The sequence below is a fragment of the Bos taurus genome, chromosome 2, assembly GCF_002263795.3.
Source record: "Bos taurus isolate L1 Dominette 01449 registration number 42190680 breed Hereford chromosome 2, ARS-UCD2.0, whole genome shotgun sequence".
Classification (NCBI taxonomy): domain Eukaryota; kingdom Metazoa; phylum Chordata; class Mammalia; order Artiodactyla; family Bovidae; genus Bos; species Bos taurus.
The window spans coordinates 61,371,245-61,392,370 of NC_037329.1; the positions used below are offsets into that span (position 1 = coordinate 61,371,245).

The window sequence follows — 21,126 nt, forward strand, 5'->3', positions numbered from 1 at the left end:
ATGGTGCTGCCTGCTTTGTAGCCTTGGAAGTAACAGACAAAATCTGCTTCCCCTCCTCCCCACCACTCCCGGCTCTAGAGGCAGGGATGGGAACTGAGTCGTTTTATGTTATAAACCATATGGCTTTTTGTTTTAAGGAATAATCTTCCTAGAATGCATCCAGAGTACAGCAGAGTTAAAAAAAAATAAAATCTGAAAATCGGATGCCTCTTTGCGTAAACTGCTATACCACACGATAGATCCCTTGTTTGTTATCATAAGCACGTGTTTCCCCCAAATTTCCTGTTTTTTAGATGATTTGTGAATTGAAAATTTTGTGCATGGAAGGAAAGCCACATTATTGAAGCTGTAAACAATAGAATGACTATGGCTTTAATCCTTTGAATACGACTTTGTTTCCCATTGACCAAAAACTTCCTAAAGGAAGGAAAGCTAGAAACATTCAGGAAGGATTTGTATTTTATTTCATAACAGCTTTGTGAAGAGGGAAAATCGTTTGGAAACCTTAGATTCCCTTTCCTGGTTGATGGGCATCAGAACACACAGCCGTGCTGGGCTCTGTTTGCAGACGGTAGCTTCCCGCCCACCAAAGACTTCCTGACCTCAGTGCCAGCTTTGTTTTATTATTGTCACACTGACACCAACAGACATTCATCCTGTGCCAGAGTTTCACATATTCCCTGGACACACTAGGAACAGGTGCACCCACCATTCATCTCAGTTTATTTACACAGATCAAAAAATGTTTCCCTAACATAGTCTATTGCATATTCCATAATTCATGGATTATCTGTTAATTAAAGGGATGTAATAACAACAATTGCAAAATAAGTCATCATCCATTGAAATCTTAATAAATCACTTTAAATCCTCTCCCCTGAGGACTGTATTTTCATTTACTTTATGCACCAAGAAACATGCTATTTAAAAATAAGGTACAAACAGAGAACTGTACTCAGTATCTTATAATAACCTATAATGGAAAGAATCTGAATATATATATATTTAGTTTTAATATGTATGCATATGTATATACATATATATATAACTGAATCACTTTCTGTACACCCAAAACTAACATTGTAAATCAATTATACTCCAATAAAATTTTTGAAAATGAGTATATATTACAAGAAACTAGAAAACATTAAACTTGGTAGTGAAATGTTGAAACTTTCCATATTTTAAAAAAAGTTATTAATTAGCTGGATTATCCTTATAATTTTGGAGACAGGGGTCTGTGGATAAGAGAAACTAGCCTTAAATCCCTAAATGCTGATGTGACCATCCCTGCTTTGTGTATATTCTGTGCCGGAGGCATAAATTACAGACTCTAGTGCTCGGGCTGTCAGTCCCCACTGCAGAAGCCAAAAGGGCCCCTTGGACACCTGCCCCTTCCAAGATTCTAAGTGATATCAGCCTCATTTAATAAGCCCCACTGAATGAAGAACACCACACACACTTCTTGTGGCCATCAGCCTTTAGGGCTTTGGCTCAGGTATGCGTCTAGAGATGTAATTTAGATATTTGTCATCCTGAGAATTATGTTTCAGGTAGCAAATCCTCATTATCGACCTGCTCCATCAATGACTTCCCAGAGACAGAAGGTGCAGCTGAGGTTAGGCTTTGGTCTTGTCAGTGGTAATTAGGGAAGGCAACACCTCTTCATCCACAAGGTCCTGTCTTTACAGCATTACCTGTGCCAGCAGGAACAGCCAGCCTCCCACTCTGTTAGGGACACACTGGGGGAAAAAGACTGGCTGAAAGACAGGATTCATTTCCACTGCTTTCCAGAGCAGTGTTTGCTTTGTCTTAAGTCAGGGAAGGCCTCCAAGTTACTTTCAGTAGCAGATTTAAGCGACTGTTTCTGTATTAGAGTTTTTAGTCTTTTGTCTAAGCACGGACCCTTCTGAGTGTCTGTTGCTAATTATGAACCATTTCCCCACACCAAAAGTGCACGTACATGTAAACACACGAAGTGTCGCATACCATTTCAAAAAGGTCAGGGACGCTTGGAGACCAGGAACCTCAGATTAAGGACATGTGACTGAGACTGAGATACTTTTTAAACTTATAGAAGTCAGTTTCATAACACATATCTCCAAAACCTTTAGGGGATGAAATTAAAATGAAAGCGTCAAAAAAGATCGTACTTTTCTAAAGTAGTTGTGACAGTTGTCTTTTTTCCTGAGCAAACATTGTATCAGATCAGATCAGTCACTCAGTCGTGTCCGACTCTTTGCGACCCCATGAATCGCAGCACGCCAGGCCTCCCTGTCCATCACCAGCTCCCGGAGTTCACTCAGACTCATGTCCATCGAGTCAGTGATGCCATCCAGCCATCTCATCCTCTGTCATCCCCTTCTCCTCCTGCCCCCAATCCCTCCCAGCATCAGAGTGTTTTCCAATGAGTCAACTCTTCACATGAGGTGGCCAAAGTACTGGAGTTTCAGCTTTAGCATCATTCCTTCCAAAGAAATCCCAGGGCTGATCTCCTTCAGAATGCACTGGTTGGATCTCCTTGCAGTCCAAGGGACTCTCAAGAGTCTTCTCCAACACCACAGTTCAAAAGCATCAATTCTTCAGCGCTCAGCTTTCTTCACAGTCCAACTCTCACATCCATACATGACCACTGGAAAAACCATAGCCTTGACTAGATGGACCTTTGTTGGCAAAGTAATGTCTCTGCTTTTCAATATGCTATCTAGGTTGGTCATAACTTTCTTTCCAAGGAGTAAGCGTCTTTTAATTTCATGGCTGCAGTCACCATCTGTAGTGATTTTCGAGCCCAGAAAAATAAAGTCTGACACTGTTTCCACTGTTTCCCCATCTATTTCCCATGAAGTGGTAGGACCGGATGCCATGATCTTCGTTTTCTGAACGTTGAACTTTAAGCCAACTTTTTCACTCTCCACTTTCACTTTCACCAAGAGGCTTTTGAGTTCCTCTTCACTTTCTGCCATAAGGGTGGTGTCATCTGCATATCTGAGGTTATTGATATTTCTCCCAGCAATCTTGATTCCAGTTTGTGTTTCTTCCAGTCCAGCGTTTCTCATGATGTACTCTGCATATAAGTTAAATAAACTGTTAAATAAACATTGTATAGTTGAGCATGAAACACCAGCTCCAACCTTTGCATCTTACACTCTAAGGCAGCATGGTAATTCATGGTTATCTAGATGTCCATATATACTGTGGACAGAAGTAATAGGTACCCTGACTGTAGCTTAGTTTACATGAAACCAAGAAGTTTGCCTATAGGATTTATTTAGTCCTCACAACAACCACACAAGGTAAATACCACTAACCTTTTCTACACCTAATGACATTGATGCTCAGAGAAGAAAGCAATTTTTCCAAAGCCACATAATAAGCAGCAGAGACAGGACTCTCCCCAGAACTGTTTATCTCCAAAGACCTTGCTCTAAATACACATGAGAATGCAGATCTATCCAATTTTATAACTAGCTTTTTTTATATCCCCCAGAATTCTTGAGGCAGTTATCAGGCAGATAGGGAGGAGAAGGACTTTTAAGCTACTTGAAGCAAAATCACACCCTGTCTTCACAGTAATATCTCTAGAATGTCTGCCTAAGAGGGACCTGAAGGCAGTCGTCCAGTTTGGAAAGTGGCACTGGGAGCTCATGTTAAGGCTGCAATTGAGTAAGAAACACAGAGGCTACTCCCCACTTTAAGTATGGCTGGCATCACTTTGGCTGCCCCTGGCTTCTGTTATGAGAAGCAGCAGCTGTCCCCTCCACTCTGATGAATGATGAGGGAATCTGTGCTGCACTCTCGCCTGGGTCTCCCTATCTAGCCCACAGCGGCGCTGCCTTGGTCCTCCCGCCAGCTCTGTTTCTCTACCCGCTTCTCCAGGTGGCTGCCTGCCTGTCACTCTGCTGCCCTCTCTGGTGGCCACATGGGGATGAGAAACCTGTGAAAACTGAGCAAACACTCCATACTACCCACTGTGAATGTAGAAATAGTCAAGCATTTAGACTCCTCTAACATTATGTTTTTCTAAATGTGAGTGGCAGCATGAGACACGGTCCAGAGCCTAGTATTAATAAAAATGAATGACGCAGTCAAAGCCTGAAAGAACTTTCTTAAAGTGTGAGGATCAAGTAACACAAGTGAAAGAAATTTCACTCGCCTAAGTCACTTTAGGGATAACCTGATGAGCATGAGGCATTTTTTGTGGGAAGCAGTTCGTGGCTGGTGATTCCTTCACTTGCTATTGGACTTCACACAAGTTACTTCATTTCTCTGTGCCTTGGTTTTCCCATCTGTAAAATGGAGATAATAATAGCATCTAGTTCAAAGTTGCTCTGGGGGTTAAATATATTAATAAATATATTACATTTAAAACAGTGTCTGACACATGATAAGTATTCAAAAATTGTTATGACTACTTTGGTTTATCATTTGGCCATTTTCATAAACAAGGAAGGGTGAACTATTTAGTCCATAGAGCCAAAAGAATATTGTGAAGTCTCAGAAAGTATGTTACACTTGTCCAGAAGTCTGGGGGTGGTGAGGTAAGTAGGTGAACTTGATGCAAGGCCTCAAAACAAGGTGAGTAGAGCCCCAGCAGGCCAGTTAGGTATTGGACTGTAGCCCGCCAGGTTCCTCTGTCCATGGGATTCTCCAGGCAAGAATACTAGAGTGGGTTGCCATGCCCTTCTCCAGGGGATCTTCCTGACCCAGGGATGGAACCCATGTCTCTTATGTTTCTTGCATTGGCAGGCGGGTTCTTTACCACCAGCACCACCTGGGAAGCCCTTTACTGCATTACAAACCATCTGAAAACATAGTGGTTTTAACAGCAGCAACTTATTATTTATCATTTTTCTATGAGTTGATCAGGCAGTTCTAGTTCAGAGTGTTGGTTAGGGTCCTGAGATGGCCGGAATGTCCAAAATGACCTCATTCACATCCCAACTGGGAGCTCAGCAACGGTTGCTGATCAATGTCTTTCATTTTCCTCCATGAGGACTCTTCACACGGCTTCTTGGGCTTCCTCACAGCTCACAGCATGGCAAGTGGATCCAAGAAAGATCACTCTAAGACATGAAAGTAGAAGCTGCAGATTTCTTAAGACTCAGCCTTGAAAGTTGCAAGGCATCATTTTTTTGCTGTATCCTATTGATCAGAATAAATCATTGGCCAGCTTAGATTCACAAGTAAAGAAAATAACCTCTTCTTATGTATAAGGGAATAGCACAGTCACACTGCAAAAGAACATATGGGACGGGAGATCTTTTTTCTTGCCATCCTCAAAAACATTCCTAGCTCACAGAATAGGAACTAGATTTTCTTAACTTTTGGATTGAGTGACTCAATTAGGAAGACCTGTCTGAGTTTGGATCATTGAAAAGAGAAATAGATGGAATTAAGTGTTTTAATTTAGCATGACTTGTTTATAAGTGACTTAAAGTTATTCTTCAGAATACAGAAAATAGTTCCTTTGGATCTAAAAGTCATATTTAGAATTATTAATAAGAATAGATAAAGGACATTAGGCTGATGGAGAGAATGGACTTGTGGACACAGAGGAAGGAGAGGGTGGGATGATTGAGAGAGTAGCACTGAAACATGTACATTACCATATGTAAAGTAATTATAGATAGCTAGTGGGGAAGTTACTGTATGGTACAGGGAGCTCAGCCTGGTGCTCTCTGATGACCTAGAGGAGTTGGATGGGGTGGGATGGTGGGAGGAAGGTTCAAGAGGGAGAGGATATATGTATGTAGTGTTAGCTGCTCAGTCATGTCCCACTGTTTGTGACCCCATGGACTGCCGCCCACCAGGCTCCTCTGTCCAGGGGATTCTCCAGGTAAGAATACTGGAGTGGGTTGCCATGCCCATCTTCCTGATCCACATTGTTGAACTGCAGAAACCAACACAACATTATAAAGTAATTATCTTTCAATTAAAAATATTTTTTTAAAAAAAAGGACACTAGAGAACATAATTATCAGTGAAGAACATTTCTAAAAGTAAAACACTTTTCCTTAAAGAAGAGATAGATGATAAAACTTCACGTGCTCCCTGAATGGTGGCAACAGTGAACTTATAGTGAAAAACTGTATTATGTTAAAGCGAACAAAGCAGAAAACAACAAAAGGGCACCTGAATAATGAATAAGAACAGTCAAACAGCAAGAGGCACATGAGATCCCCATAGCTGCTATTACTATTTGATTGTTTCCCCACTTCCAACCTCATGTACAGTTCTTTTAAAAGTGCGATATACTTTGCATTTGCTTCTTATTTTATATTTCAATTTATTGCAGGGAGGGAGTTTGAGTCCTATTGCAGTATTTCTGGATATGGCTACAGTCAAACATGGAATCACAAAATAAGATTGGACATAATCCAACCAAATGAATTACTACTTACCCTGAACTCTCTAGGTCCCCATGATTGTACAAAGCCTGGTCTTTGAGATAAGTTATAGATGGATAATGTGAAAAAGTCAACAGCAGATAGATTTGGGTAGATTTTTCGATGTTGGGGAGAAGAGAAGGCAATAAGAAATGATACCAAGATTTGGGGCCTGGATGTTATATGAATGGCTATGTTTGCTAGAGTGATTAACAAGGTAAGTAGGAAGGAAAGTGAATTGTGTATTGCAAGGGAAGATTACAAAAACAAGTTTGAGACTGAAAGAATATTTTAAGACAAAGTAGCAGCTTGCCAGCATTTTCATAACATACTGATATCCTCGGCTTACTTCTATTTGGGAAAGGATCCCCACTCATTCTCCTTTTATGAGACTATAACTTTTTATTATTCATTTTACTGTTTGTCATTTATTGAGTTGTTTCTACCCAGTGTGTTTACAACTCACATAAAATACAGAAAACAATCAAATATACAGAAACAAGCCTGGGAAATGCAACTCACCCAGAGAAAATATCATTAGTATCTAGCGGCAGCTGCACACTGTAAAACAATTGGAATCGTCTCAGCTAGAAAGCAAATGAAAAACAAGGGAAATGAGTATCTAGATGCCTCAATGGAAAACTTTTTTTTTTTTTAATAGAAGGTAGTTTTAAATGGGCCGTCAGGGAAAGAGGATAAGTTGTGTAAGTGAGAAACAAGACAATCCATCAAGGACAGAATGCAAAGAAGAGAAAAAGGTAAAAGTTCTCATGGGAACAGGATATAAAGTTGATGACAATGGGCCTTCATAGAGGATGAACAGCAACATAACAATGTGTGCTATGTGTTATTTGCATAAACTCCAAAGAACTTGGCACCATCTACATCACAAACATAAACCAGGAAGTGGGGGGGGGGGGGGGAGGGGGGGGGAGCATTTCAAGCAGCCAGACTAGGAGTGGGAGTTTTCAACTTTACTCAAGTCCCTAGGCCCTCCCTCTGCAATAATTCCAATAAGCTTCACTACTTTTTTCAAACTCAACCATTTTAAACAAGATTCAAACTCAACATCTACATAGTTTCCACTATAATAATAGTTCACACTTGTTGAGCACTAACTATGCACCAGGCATTGTTCTAAATTCTATCTGGATGGACTCGTTTATCACTTATTGCAACCTTAGAGATAAGGACTAGGATTATCTTCATTTTATAGATGAGGTGATTGAAACACAGAGAAGTTTTTTAAAGTACCCCAAATCACACAACTAATAAGTGGTAGATTTGGGATCTGAACCTAGATTAGTCAGGTTCCTACATCCTAAATAACTGGACTGGCCCCACCCAAACTTGAGTGCTCATCAGAATCATCCAAAAGGCTTTTAAAAACAGAGTGCTGAGTTCCACCCTCAGAATTTCTGACATTAGTAGTTCTGAAATGAAGCCAGAGCCTTTACATTTCTAACAAGTTTCCAAGTATATTAGTTAGCTAAGGCTGCCGTAACAAAGCGCTGAAACCATGCAACTCAGATTTGCAATTTGAACCCTTGTGAGGGGACTCCAACCGGGCCTAAACCCAGACTGGGACTTGAACCCATGGTTTTTTAAATTGAGATCTCACAGCTGGTCTCAGGACTTAATGAAGCTCACGTTCTTAATGCCTCCTCACTGAAAGAATGCAGTGCGAGACAAAGTGATAGGAAAGAAACAGATTTACTTAGAGAGAAACACAGATGGTGAATGCAGCCATGAAATTAAAAGATGCTTGCCCCTTGGAAGAAAAGCTATGACCAACCTAGACAGCATATTAAAAAACAGAGACATTACTTTGTCGACAAAGGTCCATATAGTCAAAGCTATGATTTTTTCCAATAGTCATGTATGGTTGCGAGAGCTGGACCATAAAGAAAACTGAGCACCAAAGAATCGATGCTTTTGAACTGTGGTGTGGGAGAAGACTCTTGAGAGTCCCTTACCCTTCAAAGAGATCAAATCAGTCAATCTTAAAGGAAATTGGTCCTGAATATTCATTGAAAGGACTGATGCTGAAGCTCCAATACTCTGGCCACCTGATGCAAAGAACTGACTCATTGGAAAAGAAGCTGATGCTGGGAAAGATTGAAGGCAGAAGGGGACAACAGAGGATGAGATGGTTGAATGGCATCACTGACTCAATGGACATGAGTTTGAGCAAGCTCCGGGAGTTGATGATGGACAGGAAAGCCTGGCATGCTGCAGTCCACAGGGTCGCAAAGAGTCAGACACCACTAAGCAACTGAACTGAACTGAAGAACTCAAAAATCTTGGCAATTCACAAAAGGACAAATATTTTATTATTCCATTTATATGAAATACCTAAAGCAGTTAAACCATGAAAACAGAAACTAACATGATAGTTTCCAGGGAACTGGGGAGGGGGGAAATGGTGAGTTGTTCTTTGATGAGTACACAGTTTCAGTTTTACAAGATGAAAAAGTTCTACAGATCTATTATATAACAATGTGAATACAGTTAGCACAGCTAAACAGTACCTTTGAAAAAGTTAAGAGCGTAAATTTTATATTATGTGATTTCTTAATCACAATTTGAAAAAAAATTTGTGAAAAAAATTGCATAGCAAATCGGAGTCATTTAGGCCCACACTTCAGAGGCCCTGAAGACATTACTTTGTTGTATAGAATATTTGCATTGTTCCTCTCACCTTAAATCCCATTAGCTGTTCCCTTGCCTGGAATGCTTCTTCCCCAGATATGTTCCTGGCCTTGTCTCTCACTATCTTTAAATTGTGAAATGTCACCTTCTCAATGAAGCGTACCCTGATCATATTTAATATTGCAACTCACCCCATGCTCCTGCCACTCAGCACTCCCCATTTCCCTTATCTTGCTCTACTTTTTTTTCTTTCTTATTATCACTGTCTAACATGTTGTAGAATTTACTCATTATAATTTTTTTTGTCTACCTCCACACCTCTAAAAGGTAAGATCTACAAGAGCTGGTATTTTTATCTTGCTTTGTTCCCTGATGTATCTCAAATGCCCAGACTAATGCCTTTCACATAGTTGGTACTTATTTGTTGAACAAATGGATGAGCATTAGCCATGAGCTAAGTGTCTTATATGCACTACATGTGTGTGTGTGCTAAATTGTTTCAGTCGTGTCCAACTCTTTTTGACCCTATAGACCATAGACTGCCAGGCTCCTCTGTCCATGGGATTTTTCAGGCAAGAACACTGTAGCAGATTGCCATATCTATCTCCAGAGGATCTTCCCAAACCAGGGATCCAACCTGAATCTCTTACATCTCCTGCGTTGGCAGGCAGGTTCTTTACCACTAGCACCATTTGGGAAGCCCCTTACCTGCACTAACATTATAAAATAAAATATGAAAAATGACTTTTGTGTTAGGATGGCAGATCCAGTCTTGCTTCTGGCCCTAGTCCTACAGAAACTAAAATCACACAGATGGGAGAACAGAAAGGGGGAGAATATCCCCAAAATTCAAGGAGCTGGAAAGCAGACAGACCAGTGCTAACCAATTTTGCAGATATGAAAAGCTGAATCCTAAGGCAGTAGTCAGGAAAGCTGAGAATCAACCTAATTTATACCATAGAAACCTCAGAATACTCAGGATAAGCAGCACCAACTACCTCTGCAAATAGAAGTGGGGAGGAGAACTTACAGGGAAAACTGTGGGAAACTACATGAAAAGTCTGATCCTTACATCCCTCCCTACTTCACTGTTTTGTCAAGAGTCCTCTTCTACCCTGACATGATGTATTCTCTGGAGAGGGTAAAAAAGTGGGTCCTTGAACTTTAGAACCTAGGTACTATACCAAGACTAGAATTCAGTGACCACATGCATGTAGAATGCTGAACATTCCTAGAACACTAGAAGACCTTTTATCTTCAGGTAGGAAATTAGAAGCACTTTACACTGAACAGTCTGACTAGCCAAAGGGAAAGTACTAAAGATAAAGACACCTACGGTTGCCCACCAAATGGCCCAACCCGTTTTATCACTGGGTAAAACCTGAAACTGGCAAACTCCAGTCCCACTCCAATAATTTTGCCTAGAAAATCCCATGGACGGAAGGGCCTGGTAGGCTGCAGTCCATGGGGTCGCTAGAGTCGGACACGACTGAGCGACTTCACTTTCACTTTCATGCATTGGAGAAGGAAATGGCAACCCACTCCAGTGTTCTTGCCTGGAGAATCCCAGGGACGGTGGAGCTTGGTGGGCTGCCGTCTATGGGGTTGCACCGAGTCGGACACAACTAACGCGATGCAGCAGCAGCAGCAGCTGCAGCAGCAGTCAAATGCTCAGAGCTTCTAATTAGCTTTTAGTGCCCACTTTTAACATGAGCTGACAATCAAAGAATCACCCATAAACAAATAAGTGAATGAATGAATGTTGAAACATCACAATATACAGGAATTATAAATATAAATTTATTTATGCCAACTTCAGTTCAGTTCAGTTCAGTCTCTGCTTTTCAATATGCTATCTAGGTTGGTCATAACCTTCCTTCCAAGGAGTAAGCATCTTTTAATTTCATGGCTACAGTCACCATCTGCAGTGATTTTGGAGCCCAAAAAAATAAAGTCTGACACTGTTTCCACTGTTTCCCCATCTGTTTCCCATGAAGTGATGGGACCAGATGCCATGATCTTCATTTTCTCAATGTTGAGCTTTAAGCCAACTTTTTCACTCTCCACTTTCACTTTCACCAAGAGGCTTTTGAGTTCCTCTTCACTTTCTGCCATAAGGGTGGTGTCATCTGCATATCTGAGGTTATTGATATTTCTCCCAGCAATCTTGATTCCAGCTTGTGTTTCTTCCAGTCCAGTGTTTCTCATGATGTACTCAGCATATAAGTTAAATAAACAGGGTGACAATATACAGCCTTGACGTACTCCTTTTCCTATTTGGAACCAGTCTGTTGTTCCATGTCCAGTTCTAACTGTTGCTTCCTGACCTGCATACAAATTTCTCAAGAGGCAGATCAGGTGGTCTGGTATTCCCATCTCTTTCAGAATTTTCCACAGTTTATTGTGATCCACACAGTCAAGGGCTTTGGCATAGTCAATAAAGCAGAAATAGATGTTTTTCTGGAACTCTCTTGCTTTTTCGATGATCCAGCGGATGTTGGCAATTTGATCTCTGGTTCCTCTGCCTCTTCTAAAACCAGCTTGAACATCAGGAAGTTCACGGTTCACATATTGCTGAAGCCTGGCTTGGAGAATTTTGAGCATTACTTTACTAGCATGTGAGATGAGTGCAATTGTGCGGTAGATTGAGCATTCTTTGGCATTGCCTTTCTTTGGGATTGGAATGAAAACTGACCTTTTGCAGTCCTGTGGCCACTGTTGAGTTTTCCAAATTTGCTGGCATATTGAGTGTAGCACTTTCACAGCATCATCTGCACAGCATAAATAAATAAGGATTCACCAGACAACTGACGTGGGTCTCTAACATGAAAGAGACCAAAAGCTAACAAAAAGCAACTTGTAAGACATGGGCTATTAGAGAGACTACTTTAAAACTCGCCCCCAAAATCACCTTATTAATATGCTCAGAAAGATATTGCATTCATGAAAAAAGATCAGTATTCTATTCTTTTAAACACAATTCAGAGAACAAAATGGTGTATGGGAAATGATAACATAGGACAGCAGAAATGAGAAAATCTCACTTGAAAGATTAGAAGATAAAGCTGAAGAAATCTCCCCAAAGGCAGTTTAAAGAGGCAAGGAGATAGAGAATGGAGAGAAATGATAAGGAAATAAGATGACCAGGTTGGAAAGGCCAGTATTTGAATAATAAACATTGAAGCAAGAAAGCAGAGAGGAATTAAAGGGAGAGAATCATTGAAAAAATTTTTAAGAAAATGCCCCAGAATTAAGTGAGTTTCCAGGCTGAAATGCCTGCTGAGTGTCCAGCACAATGTTGAATTTAGACCCATAGGTTGGTACACATTGTGAAATTTCAGAGGGTTAGGAACAAAGAAAAGGACTAGTGGTAACTTACTTAGCAGATATCCTGCAAACCTTTTTTACGTGGGAAAAAAAAAATCACATACAAAGGATTAGGAATCACAATGATGCTTCAAACCTCTTAACAGCAATACCTATACTGGATCCACGGGCCTCATAGTCATTTTCCCGGTCTCTAAATGCATAGTTTGGAATGAACACATTTGGTAGTTGGCAAACCCCACATTGGTTCCTGGCAAGACAGGAACACACAAAGCAAGGCCAAGGTCAAACCCTGACAGATTTGATCAGTCAAGATATAACAACCACTTTTAGATTTAAACAGTTTGCTACTCACTTACACAGTAAAAAGAATAGCCAAAGGTGTCAGCCCACCTTGATCCTTGCCCTTCATACGAAAAAAGGACAACACAAACAAAAGGGACCAGATGACTGAAGTGTGACTTATGGGACACCCTGTTGCTGAGGAGGCTAGACACTGGCTATGTAATTTTACACTGTTTAGCTTCACTAGTGGGGAGTAGGGGTAGGGAGGATGGCAGAAAGCCTTCATCAGACAGCCTCCCAGAGGAGACAGGGAAGCCAGTGCAAGACGGTTTTCACCCCCTCTGTTACAGGAGGATCACAAGGTGTATCTCCAAGACTCAGATTAGCTGCACTTCAAGCCAGCCGTTGCCAACATGGCTTATATGGATGCCTACAAGGAGGTCAAGAGACAAGGCAGAACTGTTCCCTTACAGTTCTTCGGCCTGTGGGTTAAAGCCATCATATTGCAGAAAGCTAAAAGGAAAACTTTTAAATTTGCTTCCCCAGCCTCCAACTAGGATGATGAATCATAAACAGTATCACATGCTCAGGGGAGAATGGCAGAGATGAGTGCATCTCTTGAAGACCTGAGAGCTGACAGTCCCCATCATATTCCTGTTTTGGCTCCTGCAAAAACCAGAACAATTTGGGAGGTTGGCAGTTGACTACTGCAAATTCAACCAAGTCGAAGCTTTAGTTGCAGCTGTATCTTCATTAAAGCAGATTAACAAAACCTCAGGCACATGGTATCAGTGGCCACTGATCTGGCAAATTCTTCTCTTCCATCACCATCAGGACAGAGAGCCAGAAGCAAAAGTATTCCCCTAGGGCTATGTCCTAAATAAGAATAATCTATCAAGTTAAGGCATCAAAGTAAGGAAGAAGTGCATGTAGAGGCCTCACAGGCAATGGAAAGTTAAGATCCATACCCTAGTTAAGGGACAATATATGGGATTTTTGTTCAGATTTCTGAAGAGAAGTTCATATATTAGGACTATACCTAATTGAGGGAATAAAAGCTTTAAAAAAAAAAATCCCAAAATGGAACAGTTTCATAGACTCACTTCTATGCTGAAATCTCATGAGTATGATAGAATGTTTCATTGATCACAAAAATCCAGTGATGTTCCCTCACAAAAGAGTAAATTATCCTGCCCTGTTGAACTCATGAATAGCCATGTGACTTGTGTGGCCAATGAAATAAGAGTACAACATGAAATGTGTCACCTCCAGGCAGCCATTTTAAGAGCTAGGTTCTCTTTTCCCTGCCTCTGTGATCACGGAAGTGAGGTAATGTTACTGACACACAAGTCTGTATGTCTGACATACAGTGAGGCCAAACAATACCAAAATATTGGAGAAGGAGCAGAGAAACGTTTATTGCAATGCCATGCAATGAGATGGGTGGTTCATGCCGTAAAAACCCCAAATTCCCCAAAAGCTTTCAGTAAAGCCCTTTTCTAGGAAAGGTGAGGGAGGGGCGTGGGTAGTTGTTGCAAACGTCTTGGTGTCAGAACCTCTGTTCTTGAGGTGAGGTCATGGTCAGGTAATGATGTTCCTGTAAACCTCCACCAAGTAAATATTATTCCCTCTTCTGACAAGAACAGGCAAGGTCCCAAGGCATAACTTTCACCCTCCAAGATATAAGTCCCGGCTGAGAGGAGGCAGATTTCAGCTGACAGCTCCCTAAGGCCATGTTCCCAGACTTTGCCCAGCTGTTGTGGCTGAGGGAGCCGGGTGCCCGGGACCCAACTAACCCTCAGGGCTTCTAAGCCACCAAAATGGCAGGGGCCAGTTCCAGAAGACTGCGACCCAGGCAGACTGCCGCTGCCATTAAATCGCAGAGGTGGCAATGGGAGACAGATTCATCAACTCAAGGGCTGTGGGGCCTTGGCGAGTAATCTGGAGCCATGAAGGACACAACCCCCAGCCTGTTCCCTGTGCCTTGCTACCCCCCACCACTACCCCAGCTCACCCATCAGCCTGAGGCCAGGTAAGCTGGAGGGCCCACAGAGAAGGCCAGGATTCACCTCTTACCTCACTCTGCCTGAGGACCACCACTCTGAGGACCATGGACTGAATGGTCCCAGTAACAGTTGCTCGTTGACAGTTAGTTGCTCGTTGACAGTTGCTTGAGGGAGGGGCACGCTACAGATTGGCCAATGGCTAAGCAGGACCACTAACGGTCACTCATTGACAGTTGGTCGCCAACGGTCCTGTGGCAACCGCTGCCTAGTAAGCAGGGTTCGGGTTAACGGGCGGGTGCCCCAAGAGCCACGCTAAGGGCTGCCCATGGCCAGGCTCTCGTAGGAGATAGTCCCTGGGCTGCACAGCTGGGGTTTGTCAAGTGGAATAAAATCGAAGATTTGCTCTTACCCAGACACTCCAAAGTTAAAACTAGTGGCAGAAACTGAGCTCTCCTGAAGTAAAGAGATAAGGTGACCACTCCTGAAGTCAAGGAAAACTTCCCTGTCTGCACCTGCATAGGGAGGCTCCTTGGGGGTCAACAAGTCAGGGGGTACCACCCCATAATAAGTATGGCCATGCACCCACTTGCAAGACCTCTGCTATGGAATCCATCTTAGCAAAAAGATGTGCACACAGGTTGGGAAGTGTCCTAGAACAGATCAGGTGTAAAGAATAAACAAGGTAATTGGCCAAATGTAAACCAAGTCCCAGAAGGACTATCCTGTATGATTTAAATCACCTCTTTACTATACTCCTCCTCGTTATGGGGGATGCCCATACCCTTTGTCTCTGAGTGTGTATTTCTGCCTTGTTTCAGTCTTAAATAAAATGGTTTCTCTGTGTGCTGTCCCATTTAATGTGTTGTGTCTCTAATAATAAACTTTGTACCTGTTTTTACAAGTTTTGCCTCCCTGAAACATTCTTGTTTTCAATGAGGGTAAGAGCCAGGGAAACTTTGCTTTTGGCTTCTAGCCCCTGGTGGTCTAGCAGCTAGGATTCCTGGTTTTCATTCAGGTTGTGCATGCATGTGTGCTAAGTCGTGTTTCAGTCGTGTCCGACTCTTTGTGACCCTATGGACTACAGCCCGCCAGACTCCTCTGTCCATGCGATCCTCCAGGTGAGAATACTGGAGGGGGTTGCCATGCCCTCCTCCAGGGGATCTTCCTGAAGTAGAAATCAAACCCACGTCTCTTACTCTTTGCTGCATTGGCAGGCGGGTTATCACTGGCACCACCTGGGAAGCCCTTCATCCAAGCTACCCAGATGCAATTCCTAGGCTGGAAATGATCTTTCTTCAGGACTGCTCACTGCCGTCTCTCCGAGATCAGAAGCATGTGTCAAGATGGAACATCTATCATCCTAGATGCCTGAGTAACTACATGAGCACAGCCCCTTTGCTAACCTGCTGCTGCTGCTGCTAAGTCACTTCAGTCGTGTCCGACTCTGTGCGACCCCATAGACGGCAGCCCACTAGGCTCCTCTGTCCCTGGGATTCTCCAGGCAAGAATACAGACCTAATATGAATAAGAAATAGGTGGTGGTGGTGGTGGTGGTGGTGGTTGAAGTTGCTGAGATTTGGGCATTAGTTTGTTACTAACTAACACAGCATATCCAAATAGTCCAGACCAGATAGGAGGAGGCACTCCCCTGGAGTCTGCTTATCTGTGCAAAGCCCAAATCTTCTTGACCTCTACAATGGTTATTTGGAGTTGCCTTTCCAGGGTCCATTTCCCTGTCCCTTAGTTTCTGACAGTGGTTTCCACATGGTTCCAGTAAGCTAACTCTGTTCCCAACTCCAGGGGAAATGCAACCTAGGCTAAACCAATCAGAATATTCTATTTGCCTGACTGTATGGATTGGTCAGTAGTGGACTTGTGTCCTTAACTGGCCCAGTCAAAGTGAATCTTAGGGTTCTCGCTGGAAATGCACGTACTTACCACTACTACGACAAGTTTCACATTTCTTTACCATTAGTTATATGCTATCTTACTAAGTGGATTATGTATTATTGAAAACCAGGATCGTAATTTATCTCTTTATTGCCAGAACCTGGCAATTGTTGGCACAAATTAGTGCCTATAAATAATCATTGATCAATTAAAAGGGGAATAAAATTTATTCCTTTTCTTCAAATTTCACTTCTCAAATTTCAGGGCCATCTATCCATCTATAGAGCCACATTCAGCTATTTGCGTCTCTGTCCTTTCCTTCCCTCCATCCTGATCTAAGAATAAATGATATGCCCAATGTTGGTCTTTCAAAAAAATTACAGGTAAAATTTTCTTTCTTATTTCCCTGGGATGTGTATGGCATTTGCATGAATACTGGGCTCCCTTCCACTGTACAGCATCGGCACCAAAATCTCCACAGTGACTGAAGTAACTGCCTCTTTATGACGGTACCACATCAGCCATGTGCTACTGGAGAAGTCTCAGTTCCAGGACCAAATCATGGGTCCTTATTAAATGGGTCCTAACAATGCCCAGAAATAATACCAAATACCAAATAACCTGAAGAATTATAAATATTTTAACCTTTTCTATTCTCCTCAAATCACCAATCTCCCTTTTCTACCTCCCCTGGAACCTCCAAACTCATCATTCATAACTTAGCCTCCTCTTCTAGAGAAAACAGAAGTCATCACATGGGAGATCTCTCATTGCCCTAAAATCAAACATCTACCACTATCCTAGCATCCTCACCTCCAGCTGAGAGAGAGGAATTGTTCCTCTTCCCCTTGTCCCACCTCCTATCTCTCCCTTATTTAAAAAAAAAAAACAAAAAAAAAACCTTATACCATCACTCAATCCTTTTCTGTCTTGTATATCAATCTAGTTTTTCGTGAATCTTTCCCATTAGTTTTTAAATGCACTGAGATATTCTCTTTAAAAAAAGCTTCACTTATTCCTTATTAACTACCACCTGTATTTTTTCCTTCCGCTCCCATCTTATCTTCTCATTGTCTCCAAAAGACAGGAAAGGCAGTGAGGTACAGTGGTTAAGAACATGGATCCTGGCACCACACTACCTGCTTTGAAATACATCATTTAATGACCCTGAGACCATGGGCAGATTACTTCACTTCTCTCTGCCTGAATTTCCCCATAGACAAAAAGATTATAACACTGACACTAGTGCTTAGCACAGAGTAAGCACTATATAAAGGTTGGCTGTAATCACTTTTATTTTTATTTCTTTACTTTCACTCACTTCTCAGCCCATCCTTACCCCATCACTTCACGTGTTTACTAAGAACACCAATGATTTCTATGTTGCTAAATCCAACAACTATTTTTCAGTTATCATCTTACTTGAAGCACAGGCAGCAATTGACAATGTTAACACTGTCTTCTTGGAACATCCTCTTCACTAGTCCAGGGGCATCAATTACCACCTACCCGGCAGTGTCTTCTTCATCTTTATCTGCCCATCTTTATCTAGACCCCACAAAGCTAGAGGTTTCCTGGACATTCTCCCCTTAAATGTCTCAAAGGCATTTTATATGCACTTCGTCCAAAACTGATCCAAGATCTTTCTCTCCCTAACCCCCTACCTTGAATATTCTTTTGTCTCTTCACCTGGCTAACTCCTACTCCTTCCTTAGACTTCAGCTGAAGTATGAGTTTCTCAGAGAAGCCTGAGGTGAATGCCTTCAAAGAAAATTTTAGCACTTGGTACCTCTATTTCACACCTGCAATGAGATGGTAAGTTACACGAGGGTTGGGACCATGTGTCTACTCACTATCCTATCCCAGGACATGAATGCAGTAACCTCCACAACCCGTTCAGTCGTGCTAGGGCCTAACGGCACTCTTGAAAAGTATAAACTGTGCCACTTTGCTCCAGGTTAAGATTACTAGAATAATTAAAACATGGCAGGGTGCAAAGAAGTCTAGCAGAGGAAATAGTATTTTACCAAGCTTCTGTATTAGTTTCAATTGCAATAAGAGGTTCGTGGATGAGAAAAAAAAAAAAAAAAGCTGAAATTGGGAAGATTCATTCATTAGACAACCAACACATACATTGCCTTTAACAATGCAACCAGACCAATTGTGTGGCCATCAGTGCAATTGTGTGGAAGGTTTTGCCATTGGGTTTACACCTCACAGGTCTTACCTTTCCCTGCTGGCTCGGAGGGTAAAGCGTCTGCCTACAGTGGGGGAGACCAAGGTTCGATCCCTGGGTCAGGAAGATCCTCTGGAGAAGGAAATGGCAACCCACTCCAGTACTCTTGCCTGGAAAATCCCATGGACGGTGGAGCATGGTAGGCTACAGTCCACAGGGTCGCAAAGAGTTGGACACGACTGAGCGACTTCACTTCACTTACACCTCACATATGACTTGGACACCAGTATTCATTCCTACCTCAACAAGCCATCTACCTATAACCCAGCACTCCTGTGTCCCACTAGGAAGTGGGAAGTCTGCCGTAAGTCCAGGCAGCTACACTGCCTCTGGGGAGTACTGACGGAGAAGTTCAAGGGAGGAAAAGTCCTGAGCGTGTGTGGATGTTTTAGCAAACAGTTTGCTCTCAAAGCGAGGAGGAGTAAATACGGCTGAAAAGAGAACACAGTAGACTTCGCAGGTGGGATATAGTTGAAAAACGAATGCGTGGGAGATCGTGCCAACTGGCACGCCCGGGACCCGTCCCCTCCGAGTCGATCTCGCGAAACTGTAACTAATTCCCGGGGATTCCCTCTAACTCCAGGCAAAGTCCCGTAAGGGCGGGGCAAGAAAAGGAGACGCCGGCGCGCGGCCTTCAGCCTCCGGGATCTCGAGAGAACTGAGGTTATCGCGATCTTTCCGGAGCCTACACTCCACGCGGAGTCCGAGCTCGTGTGCTGTGACCGGAGTGCAGGGAGGGCGGAGACTGTGCGGGAGGGAGAAGCCCCTTTGGCCTGCCCTACGGAAGCCTGCGAGGGAGGGTGGTGATCGCTGCCCAGTCTAGTTGTCCAGATGCCCAGCGCCAACGCCAGCCGCAGGAGTCAGGAGAAGCCGCGGGAGATCATGGACGCGGCGGAAGTGGGTTTCCTCCTTCTCCGGGCCTGAACAGACCCTTGGGCCGGATCGCGCTGGGGGGGAGGGGGAGAGCGGGGGGTAGGGTGAGCGGGGGCCCTGGCCTCTGGATCCCTGGCGGCACTTTGCCTGTAGGCCACGGGCCTGGGGTCCGGGCGCCCGGAGCCTTCAACCGGGCCTCCAGGGCCCTTGCCCGAGCACCTTAGCCCGACCCACCCCGGATCGCATTTCTTCCTGGGGCGCCTGGAGGCATGGCTTACAAGAAGCGCGTCTCTGAGCTGGAAGGCGGGGGAGGGGGGCGCGGAGGGCGTGAAGTACCCACTGCCCCGGAAGTAGGAGCGGCCGGGTCAACCTTAAACCTCGCTGGGTTAGGCACGTATTTCACGTACTCCATCTCTTTCCCCGGAAATCTTTAATGTCCACTGATAATCGATTTTTGCTCAGCACTCGTGTACCTAATGTTTTTCAAGTAATGACAGTACTTCGTAAAGCGATCTGCCACTATAATGACCGTTTTCCATGTGACAGCTTTAGAGAAAGCTGTCATTTTTATTTCCTTTCTTTTAAGTAATCCAAGTGAGGTAGGTGGGGAAGTTTGTAGGGAATGCGTTTGAGATGAAGTGACCGCAAATCATCTATGTAATTCATAATACCCTGTAGTCCATCAGTGCTTTTCAGAAATGAATGTTTGAAACCGTTCTACAAGTGATGTGTGCTCTTAGTGAAATTGAGATTTCTACCTAGCTGCTAATTTTTCTATTGAGGAGACATGAATTTGTGATAATCTGCATAAGGAATAGATAATTTTAAAAGGGTTGCTGAAATATGAACAGTAGTAATAAGTGATCCCCTTTTTTCTTTTCACATGCTGTAACCTTTTTATGCTGCCCTACTACATTTTGTGACTGTATAGTAGGACTGGGGTTGTCTTTGTCTTTACGGTGTATTTTTTTTTGTTTCGGAAAAAAATTGTTCAGTAAGCACCTTAACATGTTGTCTGGTTTGTTTTGGTATAAATACAGAATTTAATATCTTCCAAATCTAAAGGAGAGGATTCCAACAGATAACTGTAGTGACAGAAATGAATTGTTTTATTCACATCCTAAATTACCTTGAGGGAAACCATTTTTATGTATTCTTGATCTGATTAAGTATGTAATCTAGCAGTGTGCCTTTGCAAATAGTGTAGGTCTATAGATTATCTAAGGTAGACATTGTGGCAGAGTTATGTCACTTTATAGCTGGAAGGATCTTAAGAGATCATTTTCTCGGTAAAGTGAGATTAAAATAAAAGGCCGCTTAATTTAATAAGTATAGTTTCTTAATAAGTCTGGACTCGAGGCCTCGTTTTTCCTGTTCCTGGCTTAAAATCTGTAATAAGAATTTTGGTGTCATATTGTCAGTGTTGAAGCACTTGCAACCTGATATCCTGAAGACGGTTTTAGAACAGGAA

The 21,126-nt window shown here is 42.7% G+C and overlaps 1 protein-coding gene and 1 long non-coding RNA gene across 4 annotated transcripts in view; one reads left to right on the forward strand and one right to left on the reverse strand.

The window, feature by feature from the left end:
- Positions 1-441: 441 nt before the first annotated feature.
- On the reverse strand, positions 442-19,587 carry LOC132343063 (uncharacterized). Of its 2 annotated transcripts, XR_009491741.1 has the most exons (3): positions 14,727-19,587; positions 6,909-6,973; positions 442-4,286 (listed from the first exon to the last, which is right to left on the reverse strand). It is a non-coding gene; the product is annotated as an uncharacterized lncRNA (long non-coding RNA). The 2 variants fall into 2 exon arrangements; XR_009491743.1 differs by lacking the exons at positions 6,909-6,973; positions 14,727-19,587 and adding an exon at positions 11,734-14,709.
- DARS1 (aspartyl-tRNA synthetase 1) overlaps positions 19,575-21,126 on the forward strand; it is a 65,115-nt gene continuing 63,563 nt past the window's right edge. The window contains 1 exon segment of one of the 2 annotated variants that reach the window (NM_001035085.1): positions 19,575-19,679. In NM_001035085.1, coding sequence (NP_001030257.1) covers positions 19,614-19,679 — 66 coding nt within the window. In that variant the 5' untranslated portion in view covers positions 19,575-19,613. 2 annotated transcript variants of the gene reach the window in all.